Below are 13,859 nucleotides of genomic sequence, written 5' to 3' on the forward strand. Positions count from 1 at the left end.
GACATGATATACTGTATGAAAACAGATAATTGAATTATCTTGACGGTCATGGCCTCAAGTGTATTACTACTAATCTCATCCACTGATTTACAACCTTTTAGGCGTGCATCTCCGTGAGAAGAGATGAGGGTCATGAAGGTCAAACTGATTCCACACCACATCTTTATCAGCCTCCTGGCTGTGACTGTACGCTCTCAAGTCAACCCAGGTAGGAGATGTTTATGTTTTACATCCACGTCGCTCTTTCTCAGAGCAGGTAGGGGCTAAATATCTTGCTCCAGGACACTTTGGGTGGGGCCTGTTGTCGGGCAATTCATGATATGAGTTTAATTTGATGTAAGTGTAGGTGATTAAAGTATGAGCCAGTCAATGTGTAAGTTCAAAATAACCTCCTCGTATTTGTGAGGTAAACGCATGTTGATGAGATGGAGAAGGGATGCAATTTTAGGTGGGTGGGCTCAGAATGCAAGAATCTAATGTGTGTGTGTACGTGCGTGCGTGTGTGTGTGCGTGCGTGTGTGTGTGAGAGAGAGAGTGTGTAAGTGTGTATGATTTACCTAATGGTCAGACAGCAAATATCCTCAGAACAGGCAGACCTTTCACAAGCAGGGGGCATTCATGGAAAATAAAATTGTAGGCATAGGTGTAGGTAACACGCACACACACCTACACACACACCCTCCCACTCGCACATGCGCTCATTTGAGTTTCCCATTTGGAATATTTTCACAGTAAAAGGCTTATTTGTTCTGCTGCTCTCTCAAAGTGCATGTCGGGCATTCGGTGTGGGAAGGTGAATACAACACAGACGTGCCTTAATTGCCAGGTAGAGATGTTGAAAGTAAACAGTGACAATCTGGTAGATGCAGTGAGCAGATGTACAATTTGGTCACTGCATCGCATTAACACTATAACGTGTCATCTGTTGCAGCCAAACTTATCTTTATTACATAAGAGATGGAGCCAGATGCCAGGGCTTTAAAACCCGAAAATGTCTCTCACGTGGCTGGGATAGATTATGAAAAAGGATGAAAAATGAAGAGCGGGCTGCTCAGAGGACCACTCCCAACTCATTTTGCTTAGACTGGTACCGACACACTGATGCCTCTGTTTGGCTTTAGAGGCCTTGCAGGGCAGCAGGAAGGGACTGTGTGTGTGTGTGTGTGTGTGTGAGGTGGGGGGGGGGCACAAGACCTGACCACTTCACCCTCAATCCCTCACGTCCTGCAAACAGAAATGATAAATACTCATATGGCACGTGAAAGAATGCAGGTCTCACACTCACAAACATCATCACAGCGTGTGTCACCGAGGCTTCTTCTGTTCGTAGAGCTGTGTCGATATCCTCTTGGTATGACCGGTGGGCAGATTCAGGACGCGGACATCTCTGCCTCCAGCCAGTGGTCGGAGTCAACTGCTGCAAGATTTGGCAGGCACGTCACTTGATGATTGATTCCTGATATCTTAACTTGATTGAATTTGCTTTGGGTAACATATTTATAACCATTAGTCATTAGTTAGACAACATGCAATGGGTGTTCTTTTCCAAGACACGCAATATATCATAGTGCTGTTTTAACAGCAGCAATGTTGAGTAGTTAAATATGTTCTCATGCAAATATGAATTATGCATCGCGAATATAATAACTCACTTTAAATTGCCAGCTTCCTGTATTCATAGCATGCAACATTTATTTCCCCCTTTTCATCTCTCTCCGCCTCTGAATTGCCTCGCTCCTCTTCGTCTTCTTCCTTCCACCTCTTCAGACTCGACTTGGACAACGGCGACGGAGACGGGGCCTGGTGTCCCGACATCATGTCAGAGCCCGACGGCTTTAAAGAGTATCTCCAGGTGGACCTGCGCTCGCTGCACTTCATCACGCTGGTGGGCACCCAAGGTCGCCACGCGGACGGTATGGGTAACGAATTTGCCCAGCGGTACAGGATCAAGTACAGCCGCGACGGCAGCACCTGGGTGGGCTGGCACGATAGGAAGGGAAGGCAGGTGAGCGTGTCTCGAGATGACCCATTGTCATTGTTGCTCATTCCAGACGCACATGTCGAATTACATTTAGGTCAACACATGGACATCTTACTGGCATCAGATGAAGGTGTAGAGAGCAGAAACAGGGAGGCCTGAGAGGCTGGGTTGACTTTATATCACTTTATACATGTGACAGATTTCAAACCCGAAGCGACCGCATTTATTGACCAGCTTTACTTTAAATTTGACGAATAAGACATATGGTGGACTCCTCAAATTGTGTCCGAGGTTGTAAATTACCCAACAATATTTAAAATAGATGGATCAGTTACGACAGTACATTTCTACTTACGATACAAAAACAACAAAAAGCTAAACGTTAGCTTTAATATTAACATTGTAAATTTCTGAAATATAACGTAATAATAGGCTGTTTATAAAAAAAAATAACACATTTCGCTATTAAAACGTAGGTCCTTATATCACTTGTTTCACTAGATTAAAGGATCTGATCTGAATGCTTCCTCCAACAGCGTTGGGAGAGGACAGGGAGATAACATCTTCTTTGCAGCAGACAGTGGTAGAGTTTATGGGAAATTAAGACACAGCAGAACTAGCAGCAGCATGAGATAAAGGATACTAATTGATTTACAGATTTGTCCAGATTTAGCAAAAGATTTGAAAATAACACATACGCTGACACGTTGCATTTTGTCTTTTTTTGTGTGTGTCATACACACTCCTCTGCCAGGTCATTGAGGGGAACAGGAACGCGTATGATGTGGTGCTGAAGGATCTGGAGCCTCCCATCATCGCTCGCTTTGTCCGCTTCATGCCTGTGACCGACCACTCCATGATCGTGTGTATGAGGGTGGAGCTCTACGGATGTGAATGGTTGGGTTAGTCATTACCAGTTTTATTAAGACTTCATTGTCATTACATCCTATCAGCACGCAGTGAGTAAATCAATCACAACCTCTGACATTTGACCTCCTCCCTGCAGATGGCCTGATATCTTACAGCATTCCAGACGGGCATCAGATGATCTACAGAGGCCTGGACGTCTACTTTAATGACTCTGTGTATGACGGCGCGTCAGCTGAAAGGTCTGTATTTTACTGCCACAATTAGGGCTTATTGTTCTTATATTGTAATTTCTTTTGGCTTTCCCTGTGAGAGTGGCGCAGTAATTTGGTCAAAACTGATTGAAGATGGGATTTCTTTTTTTTAGCTGACATAGCAGTTATGGATTAACACATCTCTGCAATGCTCAGTGAATAGAATTTTAAATATTTGTGTTTTCTATCTTTACTTTGTCCATTCATCTCTGTGTTAGACTGACAAAGGGCCTCGGCCAGCTGACAGACGGCACCTGGGGTCTGGACGACTTCCTCCACAGCCACATATACGGCATGTGGCCCGGGTACGACTACGTGGGCTGGAACAACAAGACCCTCCCCAAAGGTTACGTGGAGATGACCTTTGAGTTTGACCACGTCCGAAACTTTACTTCCATGAAGGTAAGAAGCCGGCGCAGAACTCCATTCATCAGCTGAATAGTTCAAAAGTGGAATTTTGCTGAGCCGATACTAAACTGACGCGCCTTGCCAGGCAAGCACCCATCTGACATATAGCTGCTGCACATTTTAATGGAGGCATAAAATCATGCAAAGTAGCCCTCACACTTTAAAAATCACATCCTCTGTATAATTAGTCATGGGTACGTGCTGTGGCCGGAGATCAGAGATAAGGTTTTTTTTCAGCAGAGATTAGTCATCTCTACACCTGCTCCTGCATCATCTTCCCCCTCCATTCTGACTGTTTGGAAAACTTTTGCTCCCATTTAGTCATCGCTGTCATAGGTAGAGAACAAAATGCATACCCTCTGTAGATATTAACAAGATAAGTATTTGCAGGGCACAGTTTTCAGTACTTTTGATCATGCTTGTTTTTTTTTTATACACATCCCACCTCTCCAGGTTCACTGTAATAACATGTTTAGCCGCGGGGTGAGGATGTTCAGACAGGCCACCTGTTACTTCCGGTCAGGATCAGACTGGGAGGCCGACCCCGTGACCTTCAGGCCCGCTGTCGACCGCCTGAGCCAAGGCGCCCGTTTCATCACCGTGTCCCTCGGCGACCGCACAGCCAGCGCCATCAAATGCCGTTTCCACTTCAGTGACGTTTGGCTGTTGTTCAGTGAAGTTGCCTTCCAGTCAGGTGGGATCCGGAGTGGAACTTTGTTTTGAACATGTTTCCCGTTTTGTCCACCATTACATGTAAATGTTGACATGTGTACTGCACTACAGCTCTCTCCTGCTTGAACTTATATGCATTAGCTTTGTGATTTTCTTTCTCACACAGGCTCAGCCGTGTACAACACTTCTCTGAGTCCTCGCAAACATGGACACCCCACAAACACACTGCCAGGTCAATAACTAAGCCCTATCTCATTGTTTTTTGTGGTTGTAATTTTATTGAACTTGCTTATTATGCAGTGGAGGAAAATGCTGGTGAGAGAGGGTGCAAGCTGGTTTAATATTCGGCTGCAGGGAAGCAATGTGGTGGCAAACAAAACCTCCAGTCAACCACAAATATAATTTAAAAGCTATTTATATTCACGAGATCTTCCTTCATTAAGCTTGGAATGGTGTCATACAGCGTACTATAGTGTATAGTGCTTTATTAATGAAGGTAATTGCTTGGTTTTAACGACTGTTTAACTAAAATGTTTTGTGGTTACACAGTGCCCCCTGCTGATAGCATCAGAAATTACTGATTATTGAAATAAATGATATTTCTGACTTTATTACTTAATGAATATATGATTGTTATTGGATGTATCATCATATCAATTTGAGCTGTGAGGGATTTAATCAAGTCTCAACTCTCATCTGCTTTTGTTAGGAGAGGATCCTACTCATAAAATGGACGACAGCAATACCAGGATCCTGATTGGCTGCTTGGTGGCTATCATTGCCATCCTATTGACTATAATAGTCATCATCCTGTGGAGGCAGGTCTGGCAGAAGATGCTTGAAAAGGTGAGGAGAGAGTATTTTTTATATTTATTGTATTTATTTAATCCATTTGTACGAGATCAAACAAGGTTGTTGAATATTCAAGGTTTAAGGCTGTATGAGGGCGATTATTGGTAATGTGATGAATACTACGGTCAGGTATACAATGAGACGCCCGTCCACTTCTATCGTGTTGTATTGTACACATGGCGAGGTGGGAGAGCAGGTGAGGCTTGCACATCGGATGCTGGCTTTATCGAAACAGACAATATATGAAATGAATTACTCAAATATCTGGCACTATCAACACAATGTGCATCAAAGCACTGCAACCATAAATGTACTCTTTGACCAACTGTGGCCAGTAAAGAGCCCAGAGTTCTGCTGCAGGTAGTGCAAAGGGCTCAAACCTAAACTCAATCCCATATCAATAGAATCTGATCAAGCCGGGCTCCTCTCATATCCTGCTCCATCTCAGGCAGCTTATATATTTTTGTCTGCATATAAATAGCCTGCTTCATGTTCATCAGAGAGTTTCCCTGATGAAGACCTTTTAGGTCGAAACGTTGCATGAATAAAATATTTGTTTCACATTTCAGCATGCGAACACCCTCTTCCTTTTCCTCAGTGACTTTCAATGCCTACATCCAAGCATTTCATCTTTCTGCTTGATACATCTGACATGCACAACTGACGGCCCATAACAGCCATGTAAGAGTGAAATTAACTTGCAGATTATGTGACCTACACGACAAATAACACACCTGCACTCTGGCCTGACTTACTTCCACAGGCATCTCGTCGCCTGCTGGATGATGAACTCACAGCTCGTCTTGCGGTCCAGACCCAGGCCCTCTCCTCCAACCACTCCTCGCTGTCCAGCCAGAGCGGCTCCACCTCCAACTCCACTTATGAGAGAATCTTCCCCCTCTGCTCCGACTACCAGGAGCCTTCCCGCCTCATTCGGAAACTACCCGAGTTTGCTCAGTCCATCGAACACCTCGGTAGGATGGGAAAAAGCACAATTCCACAAATATTATTATTTCCACTTATATAGCGGTGCGTGTAATTGTTTGTGTACCACATCAGGGCCGAGCACCTCCTGTCGAGCCCTCGCAACCAGTGTTTCAGACGGCGCCCCCCACTACGCGGAGGCAGACATTATCAGCCTCCAGGAGTCTTCAGACAGCAGCACCTACTCCATCACAGCTGTCAACATGAATCTCTTTGCTGGCACCGATTCATCCATGAGAGAGTTCCCCAGAGACAAGCTCACCTTTAAGGAGAAGCTGGGAGAGGGCCAGTTTGGAGAAGTATATTCTCTTTTGTAGCTCTAATGTTTGTTGGCATCGATTTGGTACCTTAAGTATATTGGATTCATCGAGCTGCTCTACCACAATGATCTTCTTTATTGCTTTCATTTCAAGATAGTTATGGCTGTGTGGTAAAAGCATTAGTGTGAAATGCAACGTCTATACAGGGCATGCTGATGAATAGGCCACACTTAGTTAAACAGTTGGTTTGTGGTGCCAAGTGTATGGTGGACTAACAAAGTGCTTTTTTTAAACAGGTGCACTTGTGTGAGGCAGAGGGCATGCAGGACTTTTTGGATGAGGATTTGTCCACAGAGGGAAAGAGAGACTCGCCGCTGCTGGTTGCTGTGAAAACACTGCGGGAAGATGCCAACAAGAACGCAAGGTAAAAGCAGTTAGCTGCGCAGTACGAAAGTCAGCCGTCAATCAAGCAGTAAATTACAATAGTTTGTCCCTGCTGTGCTGAAGGAATGACTTCCTGAAGGAGATCCGAATCATGTCTCGCCTGAGGGACCCCAACATTGTCCGTCTGCTGGCCGTGTGCGTGGACACAGACCCGCTGTGCATGATCACTGAGTATATGGAAAATGGAGACCTGAACCAGTTCCTCTGCCATCTCAGACTGAAAGAGGCCGCTGATGAAGACAGGATGGACCAGGAGGAGAAAGAGGGGGAGAGTATGGTCAGGTAGGCTCATATCTTGAATTAAATTGTCTTTATTATCTTGTATTACTAGAGCCAACTAGACAGCCCTATACTGTATATAAATACACTATCGACCTTTTTAAACTTGACAACCTAAACAAACTGTGTGGGCCCTTTTGTATTTCCTGTTGCTGTGTTTGTTAATGCAGTAGCTGACAGGAAGGAAACTTGAACCAAAGAATGGCAATGAAAAGGTCTAGATTGTACTTCTGACTTGTTTTCTCTTTCTTTTCGGTCTCTTCTGCTCTTCAGCTACAGTAAACTAATTGGCATGGCTGTGCAGATTTCCTCTGGTATGAAGTACTTGTCCTCTCTAAACTTTGTCCACCGTGATCTGGCGACCCGCAACTGCCTGGTGGGTAAGAACTACACCATAAAGATCGCCGACTTCGGCATGAGTCGGAACCTGTACAGAGGGGACTACTACAGGATCCAGGGCCGAGCCGTCCTGCCCATTCGCTGGATGTCCTGGGAGAGCATCCTACTGGTGAGCGCTGAGTGGAGCTGAACAGTTACACAGTAGATAAAAACATATTACAACACAGTTTCCATATAACAGTTTGCACATATACACCTCCTAGGTGACATGTCGCACAACCCCATGGCCAACATCCTATATTACCTGTTAGTATTTGGGATCTAAATAGGAATAATAATGTTTATAATGCTTCCCCATGCTCTACGGGACCCTGAATCTTCTCCCAGAGTAAGAGCTGGAACTCTGGTTAGAAATTGGGAGTTGGATCCGACCCGATCCCAATGCTTGTCTGATAATAGACTTTATTTACAGTTTGCTAATAATATTGCAGCTGTGGTCAACCAGAAGACACAGTAAGTCTTCACAAGGTTGTATTTGTCTGTTTTCTCAGGGGAAGTTCACCATGGCTAGTGACGTGTGGGCCTTCGGTGTGACTCTGTGGGAGATTCTGACTCTGTGTAAGAAGCAGCCGTACTCCCAGCTCTCCGACGAGCAGGTCATTGAAAACACAGGCGAGTTCTTCAGGGACCAGAGCAAGCAGGTGAGCGTCACACAGATTGGGCTGCCAATCCCAGTTATGTTTTTTTGCGTGTGAAACAAAGTATCCCATAATTTGCCCTACATGTATTTGTCTCATAGTGTCATGCCCGAGTATACTACTCACAGCCCTTTTGAACTTTAATGTTAATATTTTGTCTCGTGCTCCCAGGTGTACCTGCCAAAGCCGCTCTGTTGTCCTGACAGAGTCTACAATGATCTCATGCTGAGCTGCTGGAGGAGGAACGCCAAGCAGAGGCCGAGCTTTCAGGAGATAAACACTCAGCTGATGGAGAGTCTGGCGTAGTAAATGGAACGGATGATTTCACTCTGACATAAACCGTCACATTTGCGCCCTTCAATCTGGATCTAATTGGAATAAATTTTGGAGACGGAGAAAAAAAATCTAACTTTTTCCATTTGTTTGAAGCTGGTTTGCCACAATTGTGCTGTAAATAACGAGATATGAGGAGAAGGTATACACTTGAACAGAGCCTTATATTGTAGATGTACAAATTAGCACTATTCACACTTCTGTGTATTTATAAATTTCTTCTTATCTTCTGTGCTTTGTTTATTTATAGAGTTATATGGGAATAGGTTTTGATACACAATTGTGAATATTTGTATTTCTTTTACATTTATACACTTAATTCTATTGCACATTAATTATAGGATGTCAATACAGTTGTGTGATTTTTATTTGGTTTATATTTTTGATTATAATGAACATTTTGCAGAAATGTATTAACTGTATATTGTTGAATAGTAGCAAAGAAAAAACCAAGCGTCCCTGTAAATAAAGAAAATTATGGTTCACTGCTGAGTGTTTTATTCATAGACTAAAATTATTACCAGTAGTGGAAAGTAACTAAGTACATTTACTCAAGTATTGCAATTAAGTAGTTTGAAAATACTTCACAATACGAGAGAGAAAGCAACAGGCTACAAGTTCAATGGAAAAGTGACGAATATGAACAAATTAAAGTGTATACTGTTGCATGAAATATGCATTAGATTCAAGATTCAAGAGATTACAGATATATGTATTGTGATATACACATAAAACAGACAATTACTCCTCCTAACACACTGAATTACAATAAACAAACAAGGCACAAAGTATAGTAACAGTATCGCACAAAAATATGATCATAATAATACATTAGAACACACTACTTTATCATAACACTGCATGTTGAACTTTGACCCTCTTGCTCATATTCTCTGTACCATTATGTTAACAAAAGGTCTGCAACATATGTAAAAACAACAAAAAACAACAACGGGGTGAGGGGTTAACCCCCCTTGTTCATATATTGCTGATCGTAGGATTGTAGGTCAGAATAGCCAGAACAGAAAGGCTGTCGTGCAAACTGCCAAATAGGACCGGGTGCAGTGACACATCCTGGTATTTTTGACATACAGCATTTTACATATTTTGCATCGGAACATACTCTTTTCCCGGCATACTAAAGAGTATTCATGGGTCGCTACTTTCCTCTGCGCTCCATTGACGCGGTGAGGCTTCAACCAATCACGTGTTAACAATGTCCTGCTCCATCTAAATACACTGTTCCCACTATGTGCCACTACTCTGCCAGCGCTTGAGCAACACATTAACGACGACAAGCACATAGTTGGCCACACGTGACCGTTTTGATGCTTTAGTCAGCCGTAGTATGAACATAGCATTCACAGTGTTTACTCGGGACCGAAGCAGCGCTTTCAGTCGTTGCGCTCCCCCTCACCCGGTTTTGTGCCTCTTCGCTTTCCGTAGTAGGAGCTGATTGGCCAATTGTTTGTTGACATCCAATCACACCACGTATCTGCTCGTGCGCATAGGCTGATGTTTTACAGCGGAATCGGACGATGGGCTCCAGGGTTATATTCAGCACTGGTTTCAGACTTTGTTCTGGTTCCGTCTTCGCCTCCAGACGCTGCTAGCTGCGGTCAGACATGGAGAAAGTTGTTCTTGTAACCGGCGCGAACAGGTGGGTTACTTTAAACTGCGTTATAATGACGAATGGACACTCGGTTTGTCACGTTTCATACAAAGTGACGCCTCTCGCGAGCTAATAAACACTGAAGTTAACAAGTTAATATGCGTTAACTAGACAGAAACATTGACGCGTTACGGAGGGAGAGAATCCCTCCTGATGAGAGAATAACTGTAATAATATCAAGCTGTAATAAAGCGAACTAGTTATGGTGTCCTTTATCTATGATGTTCTTGTATTTGCCTCATATTTATAAGAATAAATGCATACTATAAAAGTCAAAAACATTTGATATAAAATGTAATAAAAGTGAAGAACAAGAAGAAAAAAACTTGTATAGACTATACACAACTATACAACATTTACAATGTTGACAAGTTCAGTCATCTCAACTTGTCTAGAATAATTAGATCAAATGTGTGTGCATGGATAATAATAGAGTAAATGTATCTCAGCAAATTAAAATCACATATAATTGGACACCACATGTTTATTATCTGCCTTCATTATTTATTCTCCAATTGTTACTCCTTAAACACTCTATGTTTACTTTAATGCCTATGCCTGTCTGTCCCTTTACAGCGGCATTGGTCTTGCCCTGTGTGAAAGGCTGCTGACTGCGGACAGCCAGCTGCGGCTGTGTCTGGCCTGCAGGAACATGCAGCGGGCCGAGGCCGCCCGATCCGCTCTCCTGGCCTCTCACTCCAACGCACATGTAGACTTACTGCACCTCGACGTGGGCTCCGTGCAGTCAGTGCTCTCTGCTGCTCAGGAGGTCACAGCCAGGTACTGATACCAAGATATAGTGACGGCATGCGGCGGTTGTCATACCTGTCCTTACATGAATTAGGATTATAGAATTGTGATTGATCTTTGATGCATATTTGTGTTTTTCCACAGATACAACAGAATTGATTTTCTGTATCTAAATGCGGGAATTATGCCAAATCCACAAGTAGATTTTAAAGCTTTGCTCAAGGGTCTGTTCTCCAGGTAAGCCAGTTTCTGACTTGCTTTACTTTTATTCATGTATTTTTAATTCACAGATGTTTAAAGCATGATGGCTATATACTAGTGCAAGCTATCTATTATCCATGTTGTTGTGCAATAACGTACCCCCTCGCTGCAGGAACGTCATCAACATGTTTGCAACAGCCGAGGGTCTTCTGACCCAACAGGACCGGCTCAACTCAGACGGTCTGCAGGAGGTTTTTGCCACGAACCTCTTCGGTCATTTTCTCCTGGTACAGCGCACACTGACTGCACACATGAAATCTAAACGATGATGACACAGTCTTCAATTTGGCGTATTATACGCATACAGTATGGTATTGCAGTACTTGCTGGATAAAAGCAGCTCTCACTGTTTGAAATTTATTCACTGAAATAAATCGTGTGGTCTAGCATATGTGATAGAAGACTTAGTTGTCTGTTTTTGGCGTGAAATCAATGACATGACAAATTGAATTGATAAAAAAGTCATGTCCCCTAATGTCCTTGTCTCTGTGCTCTAGATCAGGGAGCTGGAGCCGTTGCTGTGTCTGGCAGGTCACACGTCCAAGATCGTGTGGACCTCCTCGAGTAACGCCCGCCGCTCTGCCTTCAACATCGAGGACATGCAGCACAGAAACGGGACGGAGCCCTACAGCTCCTCCAAGTATGCATCAGACATGCTCAGTCTGGCACTCAACAGACACAAGAACAGCCAGGTTTGTCAGTCGCACAATCTGCAGATTATTGGTCCTGGAGTGACTACTTGTTGACATCCATCCACATCCCAGAATTAAAGACTTTGCTCATCCACGACCTTGTGACATTTAGCAGTGAGACACAGGAACACAGATATGGCTGCAATACATTTTTTAGCTCCTTGTTTTCTTGTTCATTGCAGGCCTAAACAATCCTCCCCTCCAAAAAAAAATCAACTCACACCACTTATATATGACATGTTTTTTAATCAGAAAGTAACAGTAAATTCGGAGGAACTTAAACATGCATGTGTTATGTAAAATACATGTTTTTTCTCTTTGTGACAGGGGCTGTTCTCCTCCGTTATATGCCCAGGGCTGGTGATGACTAATCTGACCTATGGTATTCTCCCCTCCTTCTTCTGGACCCTCATTATGCCCGTCATGTGGTTGGTGAGTGAGGTTTTTATTCTACTCATCTCTGGTGAGTGTTGCAGTTGAGTATGAACCGTCTCATGTGATTGCGATGCATTTCTTTCTGTCCTGAACAGATTAGGATCTTCACCAACACATTCACGCTGACGCCATACAACGGAGCAGAGGCGCTGGTAAGTTGTCCACCTGTTTTGTTAGCATCTCCTCAATGAATAGACACATGAGTAAACACAAAGTCCTGCTCTGGCTTTTTTACAGCACTGGTTATTTGTACAAAACCCTGAGTCTCTGGATCCAAGAGCAAAGTATCACAGTTTAACTTCTGGGCTGGGAACCAACTACACTCAGCCTCGACAGGTGAGTAACCAGAGGCCGCTGCTCCACAGACATTATACCACTCAAGTCTTCTTTGTGAACCTCAGATTCAAATATTTATGAGTGTAATTAGGATCAGTTGAGGCGCTTTTAATGGAATACCGAGCAGAAAACCTTTTCGGTTTTCAACTGGATAGTGTGATTTACTTGACATGCAATAAATTCAAAATTTGTATTCTTGTTTCAGATGGACATCGATGAAGAAATGTCTGAGGTCCTCTACTCAAAACTCATTGAACTTGAGAAAGAAGTCAGAAAGAAAGAGTGAGACGCACATGGACAGTACTTTAGTGAGAGAGTAAAAGTGAGACGTATACAAGAGACAGTTTTGCTTTTTGGAAATGGATCATTTGCACTTCATGATGAAGAACAACAAACCTGATATTATTTTCAGTCCTACAAGTGGTGCCATGGAATTATGTTTCTTTTCCTTTCTATCTATTGTATTTCCCTCGACTCAAAGTCAATGGCTTTTTAAAATGGGTTTCCAGTTCAATGTCCTAAATAAGGTGCGTGGACACAAGCTGGAGAGATTTTAACATATTTTTCTATGATATAAAATACATCACTAAATATCCCTCTCGTGAATTTTGAAGCTTTAACGTCTTAAAAGGGTGGTTGCTAGTAAGTGGCTAAATTAGACGAGAAAACATCGTCATGCCTTCACTAGCTCGTTGAGCAAACTCTCGCTGATGAGAACGTTAGCTTTTAACTTCAGGTGCTTTAATTTACGCTTCAAAAATCATGAAAGTGGTGTTTATTTGTGAAGATTATCTTGCTGAATAAAACATGCAAATATCATAAACCTGTTCGCCTCAGAGCTTTATCATTCCTGCAACACTATAAGCCTTTTTATATATTTGTATATATAAATATCAGAAATATATGTTGTATCTCTACAAAGATTGGTCATTCACCAATCTAGCATGCCTCGACGTCCCACTGTCAGTAGATCAATAACCAGCAGGAGTCTAACCAGTTTCTTTCTGGCTGTCATGTGAAACCTCCGCCTGCTGCCTCTTCACCCGATATCTGTATCGTGTTTCCTCTACAACGGGTGTCAAACTTGAATTAGCGGTTCGTGTCTGGTGGGGTCAACTGAGGCCGTCAACCGACCACCAGCACAGCCGTCTGCTGTCATCAGTGGTTTCCTTTACCACAAAGCATAAATTATGATGCAGTTAAATGAAGAGAAAGGGATGCTTACTGCTGAGCCAACAAGGTGTCAGAATAAATCAGACATTTGAAATGGCATAGTGTGACACCCCTAAACAACTTAATACCCTCTGACTGACATTTTAAATTGAACTGCTGTGGGAAAAGA

General features: G+C 43.1%; 2 protein-coding genes across 2 annotated transcripts; both read left to right on the forward strand.

Moving 5' to 3' along the window:
* Positions 1-115: 115 nt before the first annotated feature.
* Positions 116-8,344, forward strand: ddr2b (discoidin domain receptor tyrosine kinase 2b). Its single transcript, XM_068569067.1, has 16 exons — positions 116-208; positions 1,331-1,433; positions 1,768-2,005; positions 2,736-2,883; positions 2,988-3,090; positions 3,321-3,504; positions 3,964-4,204; positions 4,349-4,414; positions 4,892-5,028; positions 5,798-6,008; positions 6,094-6,317; positions 6,575-6,702; positions 6,786-7,004; positions 7,275-7,509; positions 7,892-8,041; positions 8,210-8,344. Exons 1-16 carry the CDS (start codon positions 124-126, stop codon positions 8,342-8,344), a joined length of 2,607 nt encoding a protein of 868 aa, XP_068425168.1. The 5' UTR covers positions 116-123.
* Positions 8,345-9,888: 1,544 nt separating this feature from the next.
* Positions 9,889-13,323, forward strand: LOC137782034 (3-keto-steroid reductase/17-beta-hydroxysteroid dehydrogenase 7-like). The gene is made up of 9 exons (XM_068571107.1): positions 9,889-10,031; positions 10,620-10,823; positions 10,938-11,030; positions 11,167-11,281; positions 11,552-11,746; positions 12,074-12,178; positions 12,277-12,333; positions 12,419-12,517; positions 12,723-13,323. The coding sequence occupies exons 1-9, from the start codon at positions 9,997-9,999 to the stop codon at positions 12,801-12,803; spliced, it is 984 nt and encodes a 327-aa protein (XP_068427208.1). The 5' UTR covers positions 9,889-9,996; the 3' UTR covers positions 12,804-13,323.
* The last annotated feature ends 536 nt before the right edge of the window (positions 13,324-13,859 follow it).

Source organism: Clinocottus analis, unplaced genomic scaffold, assembly GCF_023055335.1.
Source record: "Clinocottus analis isolate CAN_PGR_092001 unplaced genomic scaffold, fCliAna1.0.p SCAF_11, whole genome shotgun sequence".
NCBI classification, from domain to species: Eukaryota; Metazoa; Chordata; class Actinopteri; order Perciformes; family Cottidae; genus Clinocottus; species Clinocottus analis.